The sequence below is a fragment of the Ammospiza caudacuta genome, chromosome 35 (assembly GCF_027887145.1).
Source record: "Ammospiza caudacuta isolate bAmmCau1 chromosome 35, bAmmCau1.pri, whole genome shotgun sequence".
Taxonomy (NCBI): Eukaryota; Metazoa; Chordata; class Aves; order Passeriformes; family Passerellidae; genus Ammospiza; species Ammospiza caudacuta.
This window is the reverse complement of record NC_080627.1, coordinates 1,366,531-1,384,399: the sequence shown is the minus strand read 5'-3', so window position 1 is coordinate 1,384,399 and position 17,869 is coordinate 1,366,531. Positions and strand designations below refer to the sequence as shown.

The 17,869-nt window shown below is 46.7% G+C and overlaps 2 protein-coding genes across 2 annotated transcripts in view; one reads left to right on the top strand and one right to left on the bottom strand.

The window, feature by feature from the left end:
• Window positions 1–17,869, bottom strand: part of LOC131570466 (zinc finger protein 850-like) — a 748,589-nt gene that overhangs the window by 108,114 nt on the left and 622,606 nt on the right. The gene's annotated exons all lie outside the window — the stretch shown is intronic.
• On the top strand, window positions 1,097–17,607 carry LOC131570531 (ras-related protein Rab-4B). Its single transcript, XM_058822899.1, has 8 exons — window positions 1,097–1,312; window positions 5,941–6,021; window positions 6,770–6,884; window positions 7,634–7,696; window positions 9,117–9,271; window positions 11,268–11,363; window positions 14,224–14,364; window positions 17,503–17,607. Exons 1-7 carry the CDS (start codon window positions 1,222–1,224, stop codon window positions 14,337–14,339), a joined length of 717 nt encoding a protein of 238 aa, XP_058678882.1. The 5' UTR covers window positions 1,097–1,221; the 3' UTR covers window positions 14,340–14,364; window positions 17,503–17,607.

Genomic DNA, 17,869 nt, shown 5'->3' with positions numbered 1-17,869 from the left:
TGCCCCCTTTCCCCTCACGGTTCCGCCATTTCCTTGGCCCTTCCCCCCTTTCCCCTCACAGGGGATTTTTGGGGGGCATTTTCGTGGTTTTTGAGGGGATTTTTTGAGGTTTTTTGGTGGATTTTAGGGGGTATTGGGGAGTTTTTAGAGGGATTTTTTTTTTTTTTTTTTCCGTGGGTTTTGGGTGGATTTGGGCAAGTTTTGTGGATTTATTTTAGGGTGGATTTGGGGAGGCTTGGGGGGAGTTTGGGAAAATTTGGAGGTGATTTTGAGGGGACTTTGTGAGCAGATTTTGGGGGGGTTTTGATGCAGATTTTTGTGGGTTTTCCGTGGGGGTTTTGGCAGAATTTGGGGAGGTTTTGGGGAGGTTTTGGGGTGATTTGGGTGAATTTTGGGGCTCTCGGGGGTCTCCGGGGGCGCTCGCGGACAGCAACGCCCAACTTCGTGCTGACCCTGGCGGCGTGGCGGGGGGACTGCAGGGACGGGCACTGTGGAGACCCCTCCTCAAAATAAAAATCAGGATTTTTTTTTTGTGATTTTTTTGTGTCTTTTTGGGGGTTTTTTTTGGGTTTTTTTTTGTTTTTTTTTTCAGGGATTTTTGGTAGTTTTTTGCAGTTTTTATGGGGGTTTTTAAGGGGACCCCCCCCCCACTTCCTTTTTAAGGGAATTCCCCCACTTCACCGGGACCCCTCCCCACAATAAAAAATTGAATTTTTTTTTTTATTTTCTTGTGTGTTTTTTCAGAGAGTTTGGGGGGATTTTGGGGTTTATTTTTAAGATTTTTTTGGGGTGAATTTTTGGGGGATTTTGGGAGATTTTTGTGGGGGTTTTTGTGGATTTTTGTGTGGGATTTTTGTGAGATTTTTTTTTTTGTGGGTTTTTTTTTGGGGTGTTTTGGGGGGGGATTTTTGGGGGTTTTAATGGTTTTTTTTAGGGGGGATTTTTCTGGGATTATTTTGTGAGATTATTGGGGGGTTTTGGGATTTTTTTGGCCCCTTTCCCCTCACGGTTCCCGCCCTTTCCCTGCCCCCTTTCCCCTCACGGTTCCGCCATTTCCCCGCCCCCTTTCCCCTCACGGTTCCCGCCCTTTCCTTAACCACGCCCCTTTCCCCATCACAACTCTATCTAACCACGCCCCCTCATGAATAAACATCCCACATTGACCACGCCCCTATTTCCCGCTGAGCCCCGCCCATCTCCTGGGCGCGTTCAGCCCCGCGCATGCGCAGCACACCCGGAAGTGGCTTCACTGGGCGCCGCCATCTTTGCTCCCCGTTCCCCCGGCCCGGCTCCAGCATGTCCGAGACCTACGGTGCGGCTATAGGGGATCCATAGGGGATCCATAGGGGATTTATGGGGGCTGGGGCGGTTATAGAGGGTCTGGAGGGGGTCTGGGGGTGTCTATGGGGGGTTTGAGGGGGTCTATAGGGGATTGGGGGGGGACTGTAGGGGATTTAGGGGTGCCCTGAGGGGGTTTTGGGGGTTCTATAGGGGATCCATAGGGGATTTATGGGGGCTGGGGCGGTTATAGAGGGTCTGGAGGGGGTCTGGGGGTGTCTATGGGGGGTTTGAGGGGGGTCTATAGGGGGATTGGGGGGGGCTGTAGGGGATTTGGGGGTGCCCTGAGGGGGTTTCGGGGGGCTATAGGGGATTTATAGGGGATCTATAGGGCATCTATAGGGGATCAGTGGGGGCTGGGGGGTTTATAGAGGGTCTGGAGGGGGTCTAGGGGGGTCTATAGGGGATTGGGGGGGGTCTATAGGGGTTTGGGGGGGGGCTCTGGGGGTGTCTATAGGGGATTGGGGGCGATCTGGGGGGGGCTATAGGGGATTTATAGGGGTTATAGAGGATCTATAGGGGTTATAGAGGATCTATAGGGGTTATAGGGGATCTATAGGGGACCTATAGGAGTTATAGGGGATCTATAGGGACTATAGGGAATCTATAGGGGATCTGTAGCGGTTATAGGGGATGTATAGGAGATCTATAGGGGATCTATAGGGGTTATAGGGGATCTATAGGAGATCTATAGGGGATCTATAGGGGGTTATAGGGAACCTATAGGGGATCTGAGGGGGTTATAGGGGATCTATAGGGGATCTGAGGGGGCTGTAGGGGATCTATAGGGGATCTATAGGGGATCTGAGGGGGTTATAGGGGATCTAGATAGGGAGCAGGGATCTATGGGGATCTATAGGGGATCTATAGGGATCTATAGGGGATCTGAGGGGGCTGTAGGGGATTTGGGGGCGCTCTGGGGGATCCATAGGGGGCTCTATAGGGGGATCTGGGGGTCCCTATCAGGTGGGTTTTGGGGTAGGGGCTTCTTTAGGGGATCTATAGGGTGGTTCTGGGGGTGTCCATAGGGGATCTGGGGGGGTCCCTATAGGGGATTTTGGGGGTCTGGGGGTGTCCATAGGGGATCTGGGGGGGGTCCCTATAGGGGATTTGGGGTCTGGGGGTGGGGGTGTCCATAGGGGTTCTGGGGGAGGTCCTAGGGGGGATTTCTGGGATTTGGGGTCTGGGGGTGTCCATAGGGGATCTTATCAAGGGATTCTGTGGGGGTCTGGGGGGTGTCCATAGGGGTTCTGGGGAGGTCCAGGGGGGATTTTGGGGTCTGGGGTGTGGGGTGTTCATAGGGGATCTATAGGGGATCTGTGGGGGTTTGGGGGTGTCCATAGGGGATCTGGGGAGGGTCCAGGGGGATTTTGGGGGTCTGGGGGTGTCCATAGGGGATCTATAGGGGGGGGCTCTATGGGGGTCTGGGGGTGTCCATAGGGGATCTATAGGGGATTTTGGGGGTCTGGGGGTGTTCATAGGGGATCTATAGGGGATCTGTGGGGGTCTGGGGGTGTCCATAGGGGTTCTGGGGGGAGGTCCAGGGGGGATTTTGGGGGTCTGGGGGTGTCCATAGGGGATCTATAGGGGGGGGCTCTATGGGGGTCTGGGGTGTCCATAGGGGATCTATAGGGGATCTGTGGGGGGTCTGGGGGTGTCCATAGGGGATCTGGGGGGGTTCCTATAGGGGATTTTGGGGGTCTGGGGGTGTCCATAGGGGATCTATAGGGCTCCAGGGGGGATTTTGGGGGTCTGGGGGTGTCTATAGGGGATCTCGGGGGGTCCTATAGGGGATTTTGGGGGTCTGGGGGTGTCCATAGGGGATCTATAGGGGATCTGTGGGGGTCTGGGGGTGTCCATAGGGGTTCTGGGGGAGGTCCAGGGGGGATTTTGGGGGTCTGGGGGTGTCCATAGGGGATCTATAGGGGATCTGTGGGGGTCTGGGGGTGTCCATAGGGGTTCTGGGGGAGGTCCAGGGGGGATTTTGGGGGTCTGGGGGTGTCCATAGGGGATCTATAGGGGATCTGTGGGGGTCTGGGGGTGTCCATAGGGGATCTGGGGGGGTTCCTATAGGGGATTTTGGGGGTCTGGGGGTGTCCATAGGGGATCTATAGGGCTCCAGGGGGGATTTTGGGGGTCTGGGGCTGTCCATAGGGGATCTGGGGGGGTCCTATAGGGGATTTTGGGGGTCTGGGGGTGTCCATAGGGGATCTATAGGGAAACTGTGGTGGTCTGGGGGTGTCCATAGGGGATCTGGGGGGGTCCAGGGGGGATTTCGGGGGTCTGGGGGTGTCCATAGGGGATCTATAGGGGGGGGCTCTATGGGGGTCTGGGGGTGTCCATAGGGGATCTATAGGGGATCTGTGGGGGTCTGGGGGTGTCCATAGGGGATCTGGGGGGGTTCCTATAGGGGATTTTGGGGGTCTGGGGGTGTCCATAGGGGATCTATAGGGCTCCAGGGGGGATTTTGGGGGTCTGGGGGTGTCCATAGGGGATCTGGGGGGGGTCCAGGGGGGATTTCGGGGGTCTGGGGGTGTCCATAGGGGATCTATAGGGGGGGGCTCTATGGGGGTCTGGGGGTGTCCATAGGGGATCTATAGGGGATCTGTGGGGGTCTGGGGGTGTCCATAGGAGATCTGGGGGGGCTCCAGGGGATCTATAGGGGTCTGAGAGTCGCTGTCGGGGGGTTTGGGGGTGTCTGGGGGGGGGCTCTAGGGGGTCTATAGGGGTCTGGGGGGGTTCTGGGTTTCTGTAGGGCTGGGGGTGTCTATAGGGGGTCTGGGGGTTCCTATAGGGGATTTGGCGGGGTGTTAGGGGATCAATAGGGGATCTATAGAGATCTATAGGGGATTGATAGGGGTCTATAGAGGATCAATAGGGGATCTATAGGGGTCTATAGGAGATCAATAGGGAATCAATGGGGCATCTATAGGGGATCAATAGGGGATCTATAGAGATTTATAGGGGTCTATAGGAGATCAATAGGGATCTATAAGGAATCAATGGGGCATTTATAGGGAATCTGTAGGGCGATCTATAGGGGATCAATAGGAGATCTATAGGGGGTCTATTGGGGCGTCTATAGGGGATCTATAGGGGATCAAGGGGGATCTATAGGGGATCAATGGGACATCAATAGGGATCAGTGGGGGGATCTATAGAGGATCAATAGGGGATCAGTAGGAGATCTATAGGGATCTATACGGGATCAATGGGGCATCAATAGGGGATCAATGAGGGACCTATAGGGGATCAATGGGGGATCAATGGGGCATCAATGGGGGATCAATGGGGGATCAATGGGGGATCAATGGGGCATCAATGGGGGATCAATGGGGCATCAATGGGGGATCGATGGGGGATCAATGGGGCATCAATGGGGCATCAATGGGGGATTGATGGGGGGATCAATGGGGCATCAATGGGGGATCAATGGGGCATCAATAGGGGATCAATGGGGATCAATGGGGCATCAATGGGGCATCAATAGGGGATCAATGGGGGATCAATGGGGCATCAATGGGGCATCAATGGGGCATCAATGGGGGATCGATGGGGGATCAATGGGGCATCAATGGGGCATCAATAGGGCATCAATGGGGCATCAATGGGGGATCGATGGGGGATCAATGGGGCATCAATGGGGGATCAATAGGGGATCAATGGGGCATCAATAGGGGATCAGTGGGGGACCTATAGGGGTCTATAGGGGATCAATGGGGGATCAATGGGGCATCAATGGGGGATCAATGGGCATCAATAGGGGATCAATGGGGGATCAATGGGGCATCAATAGGGGATCAATGGGGGATCAATGGGGCATCAATGGGGGATCAATGGGGCATCAATAGGGCATCAATGGGGGATCAATGGGGCATCAATAGGGGATCAATGGGGGATCAATGGGGCATCAATAGGGGATCAATGGGGGATCAATGGGGCATCAATGGGGGATCAATGGGGCATCAATGGGGGATCAATGGGGCATCAATAGGGGATCAATGGGGCATCAATAGGGGATCAATGGGGGATCAATGGGGCATCAATGGGGGATCAATGGGGGATCAATGGGGCATCAATGGGGGATCAATGGGGGATCAATGGGGCATCAATAGGGGATCAATGGGGGATCAATGGGGGATCAATGGGGCATCAATGGGGGATCAATGGGGCATCAATGGGGGATCAATGGGGGATCAATGGGGCATCAATAGGGGATCAATGGGGGATCAATGGGGGATCAATGGGGCATCAATGGGGGATCAATGGGGGTCTATAGGGGATCAATGAGGGACCTATAGGGGATCGATAGGGGATCAATGGGGGATCGATAGAGAATCAATAGGGCATCAGTGGGGGTCTATAGGGGAATTCTGGGGTTTCTAGATGGGAATTTGGGGTCCAAATTTGGGAATTTTGGGGTTTGAAAGTCAATTTTGGGGTTTTTGAAGGGAATTTTGGGGTTTCTAGGGGGGAATTTTTGAGAATTTTGGGATTTGAAAGGGAAATTTGGATTTTTTTAAAGGGAATTTTTGGGAATTTTGGGGTTTTCAAGCCAATTTTGGGGATTTTAAATTGAATTTTGGTTTTTTTTTTCCCCAGATTTCCTGTTCAAGTTCCTGGTGATCGGCAGCGCCGGCACCGGCAAGTCCTGCCTGCTGCATCACTTCATCGAGAGCAAGTGTAGGAAATTCCAGAAATTTCCAGAAATTTCCAGAAATTTTGGGAATGCTGGGGGGGCAGGGAATATTTGGGAATTTTTTGGGGGATTTTGGGGGATTTTTTGGGGCATTTTTGGGGATTTTTTGTGATTTTTTTGGTGATTTTTGGGGCCATTTTTTGGGCATTTTTGGGGAAGTTTTTGGGATTATTTGGGGACTTTTTGGAATTTTTTTGGGATTTTTTTGGGGAATTTTTTGGGCACTTTTTGGGATTTTTTTGTAATTTTTTTGTAATTTTTTGTGTTATTTTTAAGGCATTTTGGGGGATTTTTTGGGGATTTTTTGGGACATTTTTTGGAGTGTAGTTTTGGGAATTATTTGGAATTTTCAGGAGATTTTGGGGAATTTTTTTGGGATTTTTTTTGGAATTTTTTTTGGATTTATTTGGAATTCTTTGGGGATTTCTTGGGAATTTTTGGGGATTTTGGGGGGAATTTTTTGGGCTATTTTGAGGCATTTTTGGGGCTTTTTTTGGTCATTTTTAGGACATTTTGGGGGATTTTATTTCCTGTCATTTTGGGGCCATTTGGGGCAACTTTGGGTCATTTTCAGTAATTTTGTGTCACTCTTGGGGCCATTTTGGGGCCATTTCTGGTCACTTTTTCCCCATTTTTTCCCATTTTTTCCCCATTTTTCCCCCTTTCCCCCCATTTTTTCCCCATTTTTCCCAATTTTTTTCCATTTTCCCCCATTTTTTCCCATTTTCCCAGTCAAGCAGGATTCCAACCACACCATCGGGGTGGAGTTCGGCTCCAAGGTCGTCAACGTGGGCGGCAAAAGCGTCAAACTGCAGATCTGGGACACGGCCGGCCAGGAGCGCTTCAGGTGCCCAAATTCCCACAAATTCCCACAAATTCCCACAAATTTCCCACTTTTCCTTCCTTTCCCCCCTTTTTCCCCAAATTTTGGGGCTTTTTCCCCAATTTTTTCCCTTTTTTTTCAATTTTTTTCCCATTTTTTCCCCATTTTTTTCTGATTTTTTCCTCATTTTCTTCTGATTTTTTTTACCATTTTTCTCCATTTTTTTCCTGATCTTCCCCCTTTTTTCCCTTTTCCATCCTTTTCCCAGTCTCCTCCCTTTTTTCCCAAATTTTTTTGATTTTTTCCAATTTTTTTCCTCATTTTTTCACATTTTTCCCCATTTTCCAGGTTTTTTCCATTTTTTTTCATAATTTTTCTCCATTTTCTTGTTATTTCCCCCCTTTTTCCCACTTTCCCCTTTTTTCCTGACTTTTTCCTGATATTTTCCTGCTTTTTTCCCATTTTCCATGACTCTCCCCGCTTTTCCTCCCTTTTCCCTCTTTATTCCTATATTTTCCCCATTTTTTTGCCTTTTTCCTCATTTTTTCCCTTTTTTTTGGTTTTTTTTTTTTTTTTTCCAATTTTTTCTCATTTTTTCCCCATTTTTTTGCCTTTTTCCTCATTTTTTCCGGTATTTTTTTTCCAATTTTTTCCCATTTTCTCTCATTTTTCGTGGATTATTTCCAGTTTTCCCCGTTTTTGTTCTTTTCCCCAATTTTCCGGAATTTTCCGGAATTTTCCGGAATTTTCCGCGTTGCTTTGTGTTTGTGCAGGTCGGTGACGCGCAGTTATTACCGCGGGGCCGCGGGGGCGCTGCTCGTCTATGACATCACCAGGTGAGCCTCTGACGTCATCGCAGCCGCCGTGACGTCATCAGCCAGGCCCCGTGACGTCATGGGGCCCGGCTCTGACGTCACCGAGGGGCTGCGATGCCATTGGGCGGATTGATGACGTCACGATGTTAGACCGTGACGTCACAGATTGGGATGCGACGTCATCAAATGCAATGTGACGTTGAGAGGTGGATGACGTCACCGGGATGTGGTGTGACGTCATCCACGGCTGTGTGACGTCACCGGGTCTGTTAAATGAGGGTATGACATCATCAAGCGGGAGTGTGACGTCACCAGGTGGCTCTGTGATGTCATCTATGGGCGTGTGATGTCATCGATGTCTATGTGATGTCACTGTGTGGGTGAATGACATCACCACATGAGGCTATGATGTCATAGACGTGAGTGATGTCATCAGTCGGGATATGACGTCATCGAGGGCTGTGTGCGCCCATTAGATGTGTCTATGACGTCATCAACATATCTGTGACGTCACCAGCCGTGTTGATGATGTCACCATGGGAATTGATGACATCACCATGGGAATTTCTTGTAGTTTTGGGCCGGTTTTTTCCCATTTTTTCCCATTTTTTTCTCGTTTTTTCACATTTTTCTCCCGTTTTTTGGGTTTTTCACCCCAATCCCAGCCGGGAGACGTTCAACGTGCTGGCGCCGTGGCTGTGACATCATCCTGTGACTGTATGACGTCATCGTGTGAATGTATGATGTCATTGTGTTAATTTATGGCCATTTTTTCCCATTTTTTCCCTTTTTTTTTTCCCGTTTTTTCCCGTTTTTCACCTTTTTTCCCATTTTTTGTGTTTTTCACCCCAATCCCATCCGGGAGACGTTCAACGCGCTGGCGCCGTGGCTGTGACATCATCCTGTGACTGTATGACGTCATTGTGTGAATGTATGACGTCATTGTGCCAATTTAGGGCGTTTTTTGGCCGTTTTTTTCCCATTTTTTCACTGTTTTTTCACATTTTTTCACATTTTCTCCCGTTTTTTCCCGTTTTTTGGGTTTTTCACCCCAAACCCAGCCGGGAGACGTCCAACACGCTGGCGCCGTGGCTGTGACATCATCCTGTGCATTGATGACATCATTGTCTTCATTTATTGTATTTTTTTCCCATTTTTTTCCCATTTTTTCCCATTTTTTTCCTGTTTTTTCCCCGTTTTTTCACATTTTTCTCTCGTTTTTTTCCCGTTTTTTGTGTTTTTGGCCCCAAACCCAGCCGGGAGACGTCCAATGCGCTGGCGCCGTGGCTGTGACGTCATCCTGTGAATGTATGATGTCATTGTGTGAATGTATGACGTCATTGTGTCAATTTATGGCCGTTTTTTTCCCATTTTTTTCCCGTTTTTTTCACGTTTTTCTCTCGTTTTTTCCCGTTTTTTGTGTTTTTGGCCCCAATCGCAGCCGGGAGACGTACAACGCGCTGGCGCAGTGGCTGACGGACGCGCGCACCCTGGCCAGCCCCAACATCGTCATCATCCTCTGCGGCAACAAGAAGGACCTGGAGGGCGAGCGCGAGGTGACGTTCCTGGAGGCGTCGAGGTTCGCGCAGGAAAACGGTGCGGAAAACCGGGAAATTGGGAAAAATGGGGAAAAATGGGAAAAAAATGGGGAAAAATGGGAAAAAAATGGGGAAAAATACGAAAAAATGGGGGAAATTGTGAAAAAACTGGGGGGAAATGGGGCTTGGGATCATTGGGATCATTGACGTTCCTGGAGGCGTCGTGGTTTGCAAAGGAAAACGGTGCGGAAAACCGGGAAATTGGGAAAAATGGGGAAAAAATGGGAAAAAGTGGGAAAAAAATGGGAAAAAATGGAAAAAATACAAAAAAATGGGGAAAATTGTAAAAAAAACTGGGGGGAAATGGGGCTTGGGATCATTGGGATCATTGATGTTCCTGGAGGCGCAGGAAAACGGTGCGGAAAACCGGGAAATTGGGAAAAATGGGGAAAAAATGGGAAAAAATGGGAAAAAATGGGGAAAAATGGGAAAAAAATGGGGAAAAATATGAAAAAATGGGGGAAATTGTAAAAAAAACTGGGGGGAAATGGGGCTTGGGATCATTGGGATCATTGACGTTCCTGGAGGCGTCGTGGTTTGCAAAGGAAAACGGTGCGGAAAACCGGGAAATTGGGAAAAAATGGGGAAAAAATGGGAAAAAATGGGGAAAAATGGGAAAAAAATGGGGAAAAATGGGAAAACAATGGGGAAAAATACGAAAAAATGGGGGAAATTGTGAAAAAAACTGGGGGGAAATGGGGCTTGGGATCATTGGGATCATTGATGTTCCTGGAGGCGCAGGAAAACGGTGCGGAAAACCGGGAAATTGGGAAAAATGGGGAAAAAATGGCAAAAAATGGGAAAAAATGGGGAAAAATGGAAAAAAATGAGGAAAAATATGAAAAAATGGGGGAAATTGTAAAAAAAACTGGGGGGAAATGGGCTTGGGATCATTGGAGGTGACGTTCCTGGAGGTGCAGGAAAATGGTGCGGAAAACAGGGAAATTGGGAAAAATGGGGAAAAAATGGCAAAAAATGGGAAAAAAATGGGGAAAAATGGGGAAAAATATGAAAAAATGGGGGAAATTGTGAAAAAAACTGGGGGGAAATGGGGCTTGGGATCATTGGGATCATTGATGTTCCTGGAGGCGCAGGAAAACGGTGCGGAAAACAGGGAAATTGGGAAAAATGGGGAAAAAATGGGAAAAAAATGGGAAAAAATGGGGAAAAATGGGAAAAAAATGGGGAAAAATATGAAAAAATGGGGGAAATTGTAAAAAAAACTGGGGGGAAATGGGGCTTGGGATCATTGGGATCATTGACGTTCCTGGAGGCGTCGTGGTTTGCAAAGGAAAACGGTGCGGAAATGCGGGGAAATTGGGAAAAAGGGGAAAAGATGGGAAAAAAATGGGAAGAAAATGGAAAAAAATGGGAAAAAATGGGGGAAAATATGAAAAAAACCGGGGGGAAATGGGGCTTGGGGTCATTGGAGGTGACGTTCCTGGAGGCGTCGTGGTTTGCGAAGGAAAACGGTGTGGAAACGTGGGGAAATTGGGAAAAATGGGGAAAAATGGGGAAAAATGGGGAAAAAATGGGGAAAAATGGGAAAAAATGGGGAAAAATGGGAAAAAAATGGGGAAAAATATGAAAAAATGGGGGAAATTGTGAAAAAACTGGGGGGAGGGAAATGGGCTTGGGATCATTGGAGGTGACGTTCCTGGAGGTGCAGGAAAACGGTGCGGAAACGCAGGGAAACGGGAAAAACGGCAAAAAATGGGGAAAAAATGAAATTAATGGGAAAAAAACGGGAAAAAAATGAAAAAAATACTAAAAAAATTGGGGAAAACTGGATAAAAACCGGGGGGAAATGGGGTTTGGGGTCATTGGGATCATTGACGTTCCTGGAGGCGTCGAGGTTCGAGCAGGAAAACGGTGCGGAAACGCGGGAAAACGGGAAAAATGCGATGGGAATTTGGGAATTTCCGATGGGAATTTGGGAATCCCGATGGGAATTTTGGAATTCTGATGGGAATTTGGGAATTCCCGGGCTGCAGAGCTGATGTTCCTGGAGACGAGCGCGCTGACGGGCGAGAACGTGGAGGAGGCGTTCCTGAAATGCGCCCGCAGCATCCTCAACAAAATCGACTCCGGTAATTCGGGAATTTTGGGGTTTTTTTGGGATTTTTTGGGATTTTTTTGGGGATTTTATGGGATTTGGGAGTTGGGAGGGAGAGGTTGGAGATCAAAACTTGGGGGAATTTTGGGAATTTTGGGATTTTTGGCGTTCCTGAAATGCACCCGCAGCATCCTCAACAAAATGGAGTCTGGTAATTCGGGATTTTTGGGATTTTGGGGTTTTTTTGGGATTTTTTGGGATTTTATGGGATTTGGGAGTTGGGAGGGAGAGGTTGGAGATCAAAACTTGGGGTTTTTTGGGAATTTTGGGATTTTTGGCGTTCCTGAAATGCACCCGCAGCGTCCTCAACAAAATGGAGTCTGGTAATTCGGGAATTTTGGGAATTTTGGGATTTTTTGGGATTTTTGGGATTTTTTTGGGGATTTTATGGGATTTGGGAGTTGGGAGGGAGGGGTTGGAGATCAAAACTTGGGGGAATTTTGGGAATTTTGGGATTTTTGGCGTTCCTGAAATGCGCCCGCAGCGTCCTCAACAAAATCGACTCCGGTAATTTGGGAATTTTGGGGTTTTTTGGGATTTTTTGGGATTTTTGGGATTTTTTTGGGATTTTTTGGGATTTGGGAGTTGGGAGGGAGGGCTTGGAGATCAAAACTTGGAAGAAATTTTGGGAATTTTGGGGCTTTTGGCGTTCAAAACAAAATGGAGTCTGGTAATTTGGGATTTTTGGGATTTTTTAGGATTTTTTTGAGATTTTTTGGGATTTTGGGGGATTTTTTTTTTTTGTTTTTTTGGGATTTTTTGGGATTTTTTTTGGGGGGATTTTTTGGGGATTTTTTTGGGATTTTTGGGGATTTTTTTGGGATTTTTTTTGATTTTTTGGATTTTTTTGGGGATTTTATGGGATTTGGGAGTTGGGAGGGAGGGCTTGGAGATCAAAACTTGGGGGAATTTTGGGAATTTTGGGATTTTTGGCGTTCCTGAAATGCGCCCGCAGCATCCTCAACAAAATGGAGTCTGGTAATTCGGGAATTTTGGGGTTTTTGGGGGATATTTAGGGGATTTTAGACCCCAAAATTGCTGGGATTTTGAGGGGATTTTGGGGGCGATTTTGAGGGGATTTTAGAGCCCAAAATTCCTGGGTTTTTTGGTGGGATTTTGGGGGATTTTAGGGGTTTTAGGAACCCAAAAAATCCCAGATTATTTTGAGGGGATTTTGGGGCGATTTTGAGGGATTTTGGATCCCAAATTTCCTGGGATTTTTGAGGGGATTTTGAGGTGATTTTGGGGGATTTTTTGTGGGATTTTTGGGAATTTTGGGGGATTTTTAGGGGATTTTAGAGCCCAAAATTCTCGGGATTTTTGAGGGGATTTTGGGGGGATTTTTGGTGGGATTTTGGGGAATTATGGGGGTTTTTTAGGGGATTTTAGGTCCCCAAATTCCTGGGATTTTTGAGGGGATTTTGGGGGGATTTTAGGGGATTTAGGAAGCCAAAAAATCCCAGATTTTTTGAGGGGATTTTGGGAGATCCAGGGGGAATTTTGGATCCCAAATTTCCTGAGATTTTTGAGGGGATTTTGGGGTGATTTTGGGGGATTTTTGGTGGGATTTTTGGGAATTTTGGGGGATTTTTAGGGGATTTTAGGTCCCAAAATTCTCGGGATTTTTGAGGGGATTTGGGGGGATTTTTGGGGCGATTTTGAGGGGATTTTGGATCCCAAATTTCCTGGGGTTTTGGGGCGATTTTGGGAGATTTTTGGTGGGATTTTGGGAATTTTGTGGGATTTTTAGGGGATTTTAGAGCCCCAAATTCCTGGGATTTTTGAGGGGATTTTGGGGGGTTTTGGGGCAATTTTGGGGAATTTTTGGTGGGATTTTTGGGAATTGTGGGGGATTTTTTGGGGGATTTTAAAGACCAAAATTCTCGGGATTTTTGAGGGGATTTTGGGGCGATTTTGGGGGATTTTTGGTCCCAAAATTCTCGGGATTTTTGAGGGGATTTTGGGGGATTTGGGGGATTTTGGGACCCAAATTTCCTGGGGTTTTGGGGAGAGTTTTGGTGGGATTTTGGGGGATTTTTGAGGGGATTTTGGGGGGATTTTAGGGGGTTTAGGAACCCAAAAAATCCCAGATTTTTTGAGGGGATTTTGGGGGGATTAGGGGCATTATGGGGTCCCAAATTTCCTGGGGTTTTGGGGAGAATTTGGGGTGATTTTGGGGAATTTTTGGTGGGATTTTTGAGGATTTTAGAGCCCAAAATTCTCGGGATATTTGAGGGGATTTTGGGGGATTTTTGGGGCGATTTTGAGGGATTTTGGGACCCAAATTTCCTGGGGTTTTGGGGTGATTTTGGGTGGGATTTTGGGCTACTTTGGTGGAATTTTAGGGGATTTTTTGGGGGATTTTGGGGCCCAAAATTCCCAATTTTTTGGAGATTTTGGGAGATCCTGGGGGAATTTTGGATCCCAAATTTCCTGGGGTTTTGGGGAGGGTTTTGAGGGGATTTTGGGGGATTTTTGGTGGGATTTTTGGGAATTTTTAGGGGATTTTAGGTCCCAAAATTCCTGGGATATTTGAGGGGATTTTGGGGGGATTCTGGGGGATTTTAGAGCCCAAAATTCTCGGGATTTTTGAGGGGATTTTGGGGCGATTTTGAGGGATTTTGGGACCCAAAATTCCTGGGATTTTTGAGGGGATTTTGGGGCGATTTTGGGGGATTTTTGGTGGGATTTTTGGGGGATTTTTGGTGGGATTTTTGGGAATTTTGGGCGATTTTTGGTGGGATTTTAGGGGATTTTAGTTCCCAAAATTCCCGGGATTTTTGAGGGGATTTTGGGGGGATTTTAGGGCCCAAAATTTCCATTTTTTGCCCCAGGGGAGCTGGATCCCGAGCGGATGGGCTCGGGGATCCAGTACGGGGATTCGTCGCTGCGGCAGCTCCGGCAGCCCCGGGGGGCTCCCACCCCAACCCGGCAAAACTGCGGCTGCTGAGAGCCCCGAACGGCCCCGAAAACAGGTGAGACACCCCAAAAATATCCCAAATACACCCCAAAACCACCCCAAAAATTCAGGTGAGACACCCCAAAAATATCCCAAATACACCCCAAAACCACCCCAAAAATTCAGGTGAGACACCCCAAAAATATCCCAAATAAACCCCAAAACCACCCCAAAAATTCAGGTGAGACACCCCAAAAATATCCCAAATAAACCCCAAAACCACCCCAAAAATTCAGGTGAGACACCCCAAAAATATCCCAAATAAACCCCAAAACCACCCCAAAAATTCAGGTGAGACTGCCCCAAAAATATCCCAAAAAATTCAGGTGAGACACCCCAAAAATATCCCAAATACACCCCAAAACCACCCCAAAAATTCAGGTGAGACACCCCAAAAATATCCCAAAAAATTCAGGTGAGACACCCCAAAAATATCCCAAATAAACCCCAAAACCACCCCAAAAATTCAGGTGAGACTGCCCCAAAAATATCCCAAAAAATTCAGGTGAGACACCCCAAAAAAATCCCAAATAAACCCCAGAACCACCCCAAAAATTCAGGTGAGACTGCCCCAAAAATATCCCAAAAAATTCAGGTGAGACACCACAAAAATATCCCAAAACCACCCCAAAAATTCAGGTGAGACACCCCAAAAAAATCCCAAATACACCCCAAAAATTCAGGTGAGACACCCCAAAAATATCCCAAATAAACCCCAAAACCAACCCAAAAAACAGGTGAGACCGCCCCAAAAATATCCCAAATACATCCCAAAACCACCCCAATAATTCAGGTGAGACACCCCAAAAATATCCTAAATAAACCCCGAAACCACCCCAAAAATTCAGGTGAGACCGCCCCAAAAATATCCCGAAACAATCCCAAAACCACCCCAAAAATATCCCAGAAAATCCAGTTGAGACATCACAAAAAATCCCCAAAACCACCCCAAAAATATCCCAAAAAATCCCCAAAATATCCCCAAAAATCCCAAAAATATGCCAAAATATATCCGAAAAAATATTCCAAAAATACCCCAAAAATATCCCAAATACATCCCAAAAATTCAGGTGAGACCGCCCCAAAAAATATCCCGAAACAATCCCAAAACCACCCCAAAAATATCCCAAAAAATCCAGTTGAGACACCCCAAAAATATCCCAAAAAATTCAGGTGAGACACCCCAAAAAAATCCCAAATACATCCCAAAAATTCAGGTGAGACACCCCAAAAATATCCTAAATAAACCCCAAAACCACCCCAAAAATTCAGGTGAGACCACCCCAAAAATATCCCAAAAAATCCAGTTGAGACATCACAAAAAATCCCAAAAATTCAGGTGAGACACCAGAAAAAATCCCAAAAATTTCAGGTGAGACGCCCCAAAAATATCCCAAAAAATTCAGGTGAGACACCCCAAAAATATCCCAAATACATCCCAAAAATTCAGGTGAAAACCCCCAAAATATCCCAAAAAATCCAGTTGAGACTCCACCAAAAATGCCAAAAAATTCAGGTGAGACACCACAAAAAATCCCAAAAATTTACGTGAGACACCCCCAAAAATATCCCAAATAAATCCCCAAAACCCCCCAAAAATTCAGGTGAGACACCCCAAAAAAATCCCAAATACACCCCAAAAATTCAGGTGAGACACCCCAAAAATATCCCAAAAAATCCAGTTGAGACACCACAAAAAACCCCAAAAAATTCAGGTGAGACACCAGAAAAAATCCCAAAAATTTCAGGTGAGACGCCCCAAAAATATCCCAAAAAATTCAGGTGAGACACCCCAAAAATATCCCAAATACATCCCAGAAATTCAGGTGAAAACCCCCAAAAATATCCCAAAAAATCCAGTTGAGACACCACAAAAAACCCCAAAAAATCCAGTTGAGACACCACAAAAAATCCCAAAAAATTCAGGTGAGACACCACAAAAAATCCCAAAAATTTCAGGTGAAACACCACAAAAAATCCCCAAAAATATCCCAAAAATATCCCAAAATATCTGAAAAAAATCCCCAAAAAATCCCCAAAAAATCCCCCCAAAAATCCCAAAAAATCCCCAAAAAATCCCCAAAAATCCCCCCAAATTTAACCCTTAAATTTCCCAAATCCCCCAAATTTAACCCTGAAAATGCCCCAAAAATCCCCCCAAATTTAACCCTTAAATCCCCCAAATTTTATCCCCAAACCCCCAAAATTTAACCCCGAAATGCCCAAAAAATCCCCAAATTCTCCCCCAATTTTAACCCTTAAATCCCCAAATTTTAACCCTGAAACGCCCAAAAATCCCCAAATTCCCCCCAATTTTTAACCCCAAAATCCCCAAATTCCCCCAATTTTGAACCCCAAATTCCCCCCCAATTTTTAACCCCAAAATCCCCAAATTTTAACCCCAAAATGCCCAAATTCCCCCAAAATTGAACCCGTAAAATGCCATCAAATCCCTCCCAAATTAACCCTTAAAATCCACAAAATTCCCCAAAAAACCCAAAATTTAACCCCCAAAAATTCTGTAAAATCCCCCCAATTTTAACCCCAAAATCCCCAAATTCGCCCCAATTTTTAACCCCAAAATCCCCAATTTTAACCCAAAAATTCCCAAATTTCCCCCAATTTTTAACCCCAAAATCCCCAAATTCCCCCCAATTTTTAACCCCAAATTTCCCCCAATTTTTAACCCCAAAATCCCCAAATTCCCCCCAATTTTTAACCCCAAAACCCCCAAATTCCCCCAATTTTTAACCCCAAAATCCCCAAATTCCCCCAATTTTTAACCCCAAATTCCCCCAATTTTTAACCCCAAAATCCCCAAATTCCCCAAATTTCCCCCAATTTTTAACCCCAAATTCCCCAAATTTTTCTCCCCAATTTTTAACCCCAAAATCCCCAAATCCCCCCAATTTTTAACCCCAAAATCCCCAAATTCCCCCCAATTTTTAACCCCAAAATCCCCAAATCCCCCCAATTTTTAACCCCAAATTCCCCCAATTTTTAACCCCAAAACCCCCAAATTCCCCCAATTTTTAACCCCAAAATCCCCAAATTCCCCCCAATTTTTAACCCCAAAATCCCCAAATTTCCCCCAATTTTTAACCCCAAATTCCCCCAATTTTTAACCCTTTCCTCCCCATCTCTCCCCCTCCAGGACCAGGTGCCTCTTCCAGAACCTCGAGACCCCCCCAGGAATTTTTGGGGTGGGGTCCCCCCAAAAAAACCCCAAATTTTGGGGGGGGTCTCCCCTCCCCCACCCCCCAAAAACCCCCAAATTTTGGGTCCAATTCTGCTGCTTTTGGGCAAAAAAAAACTCCAATTTTGGGGGGTCCCCCCATTTTGGACACGGTTTTTTGGGGGGGGTCCCTCAAATTTTGGGGACCCCCCCCCCCCCGTCCATTTTTTTTCCTTTTTTCTTTTCCTTTTTTTTGCCTTTTTTGGGGTTTTTTTTGCATTTTTTTGCCATTTTTGGGCCATTTTTTGGTGGTTTTGGGGTTTTTTTGGGGGGTGCCCCCCATTAT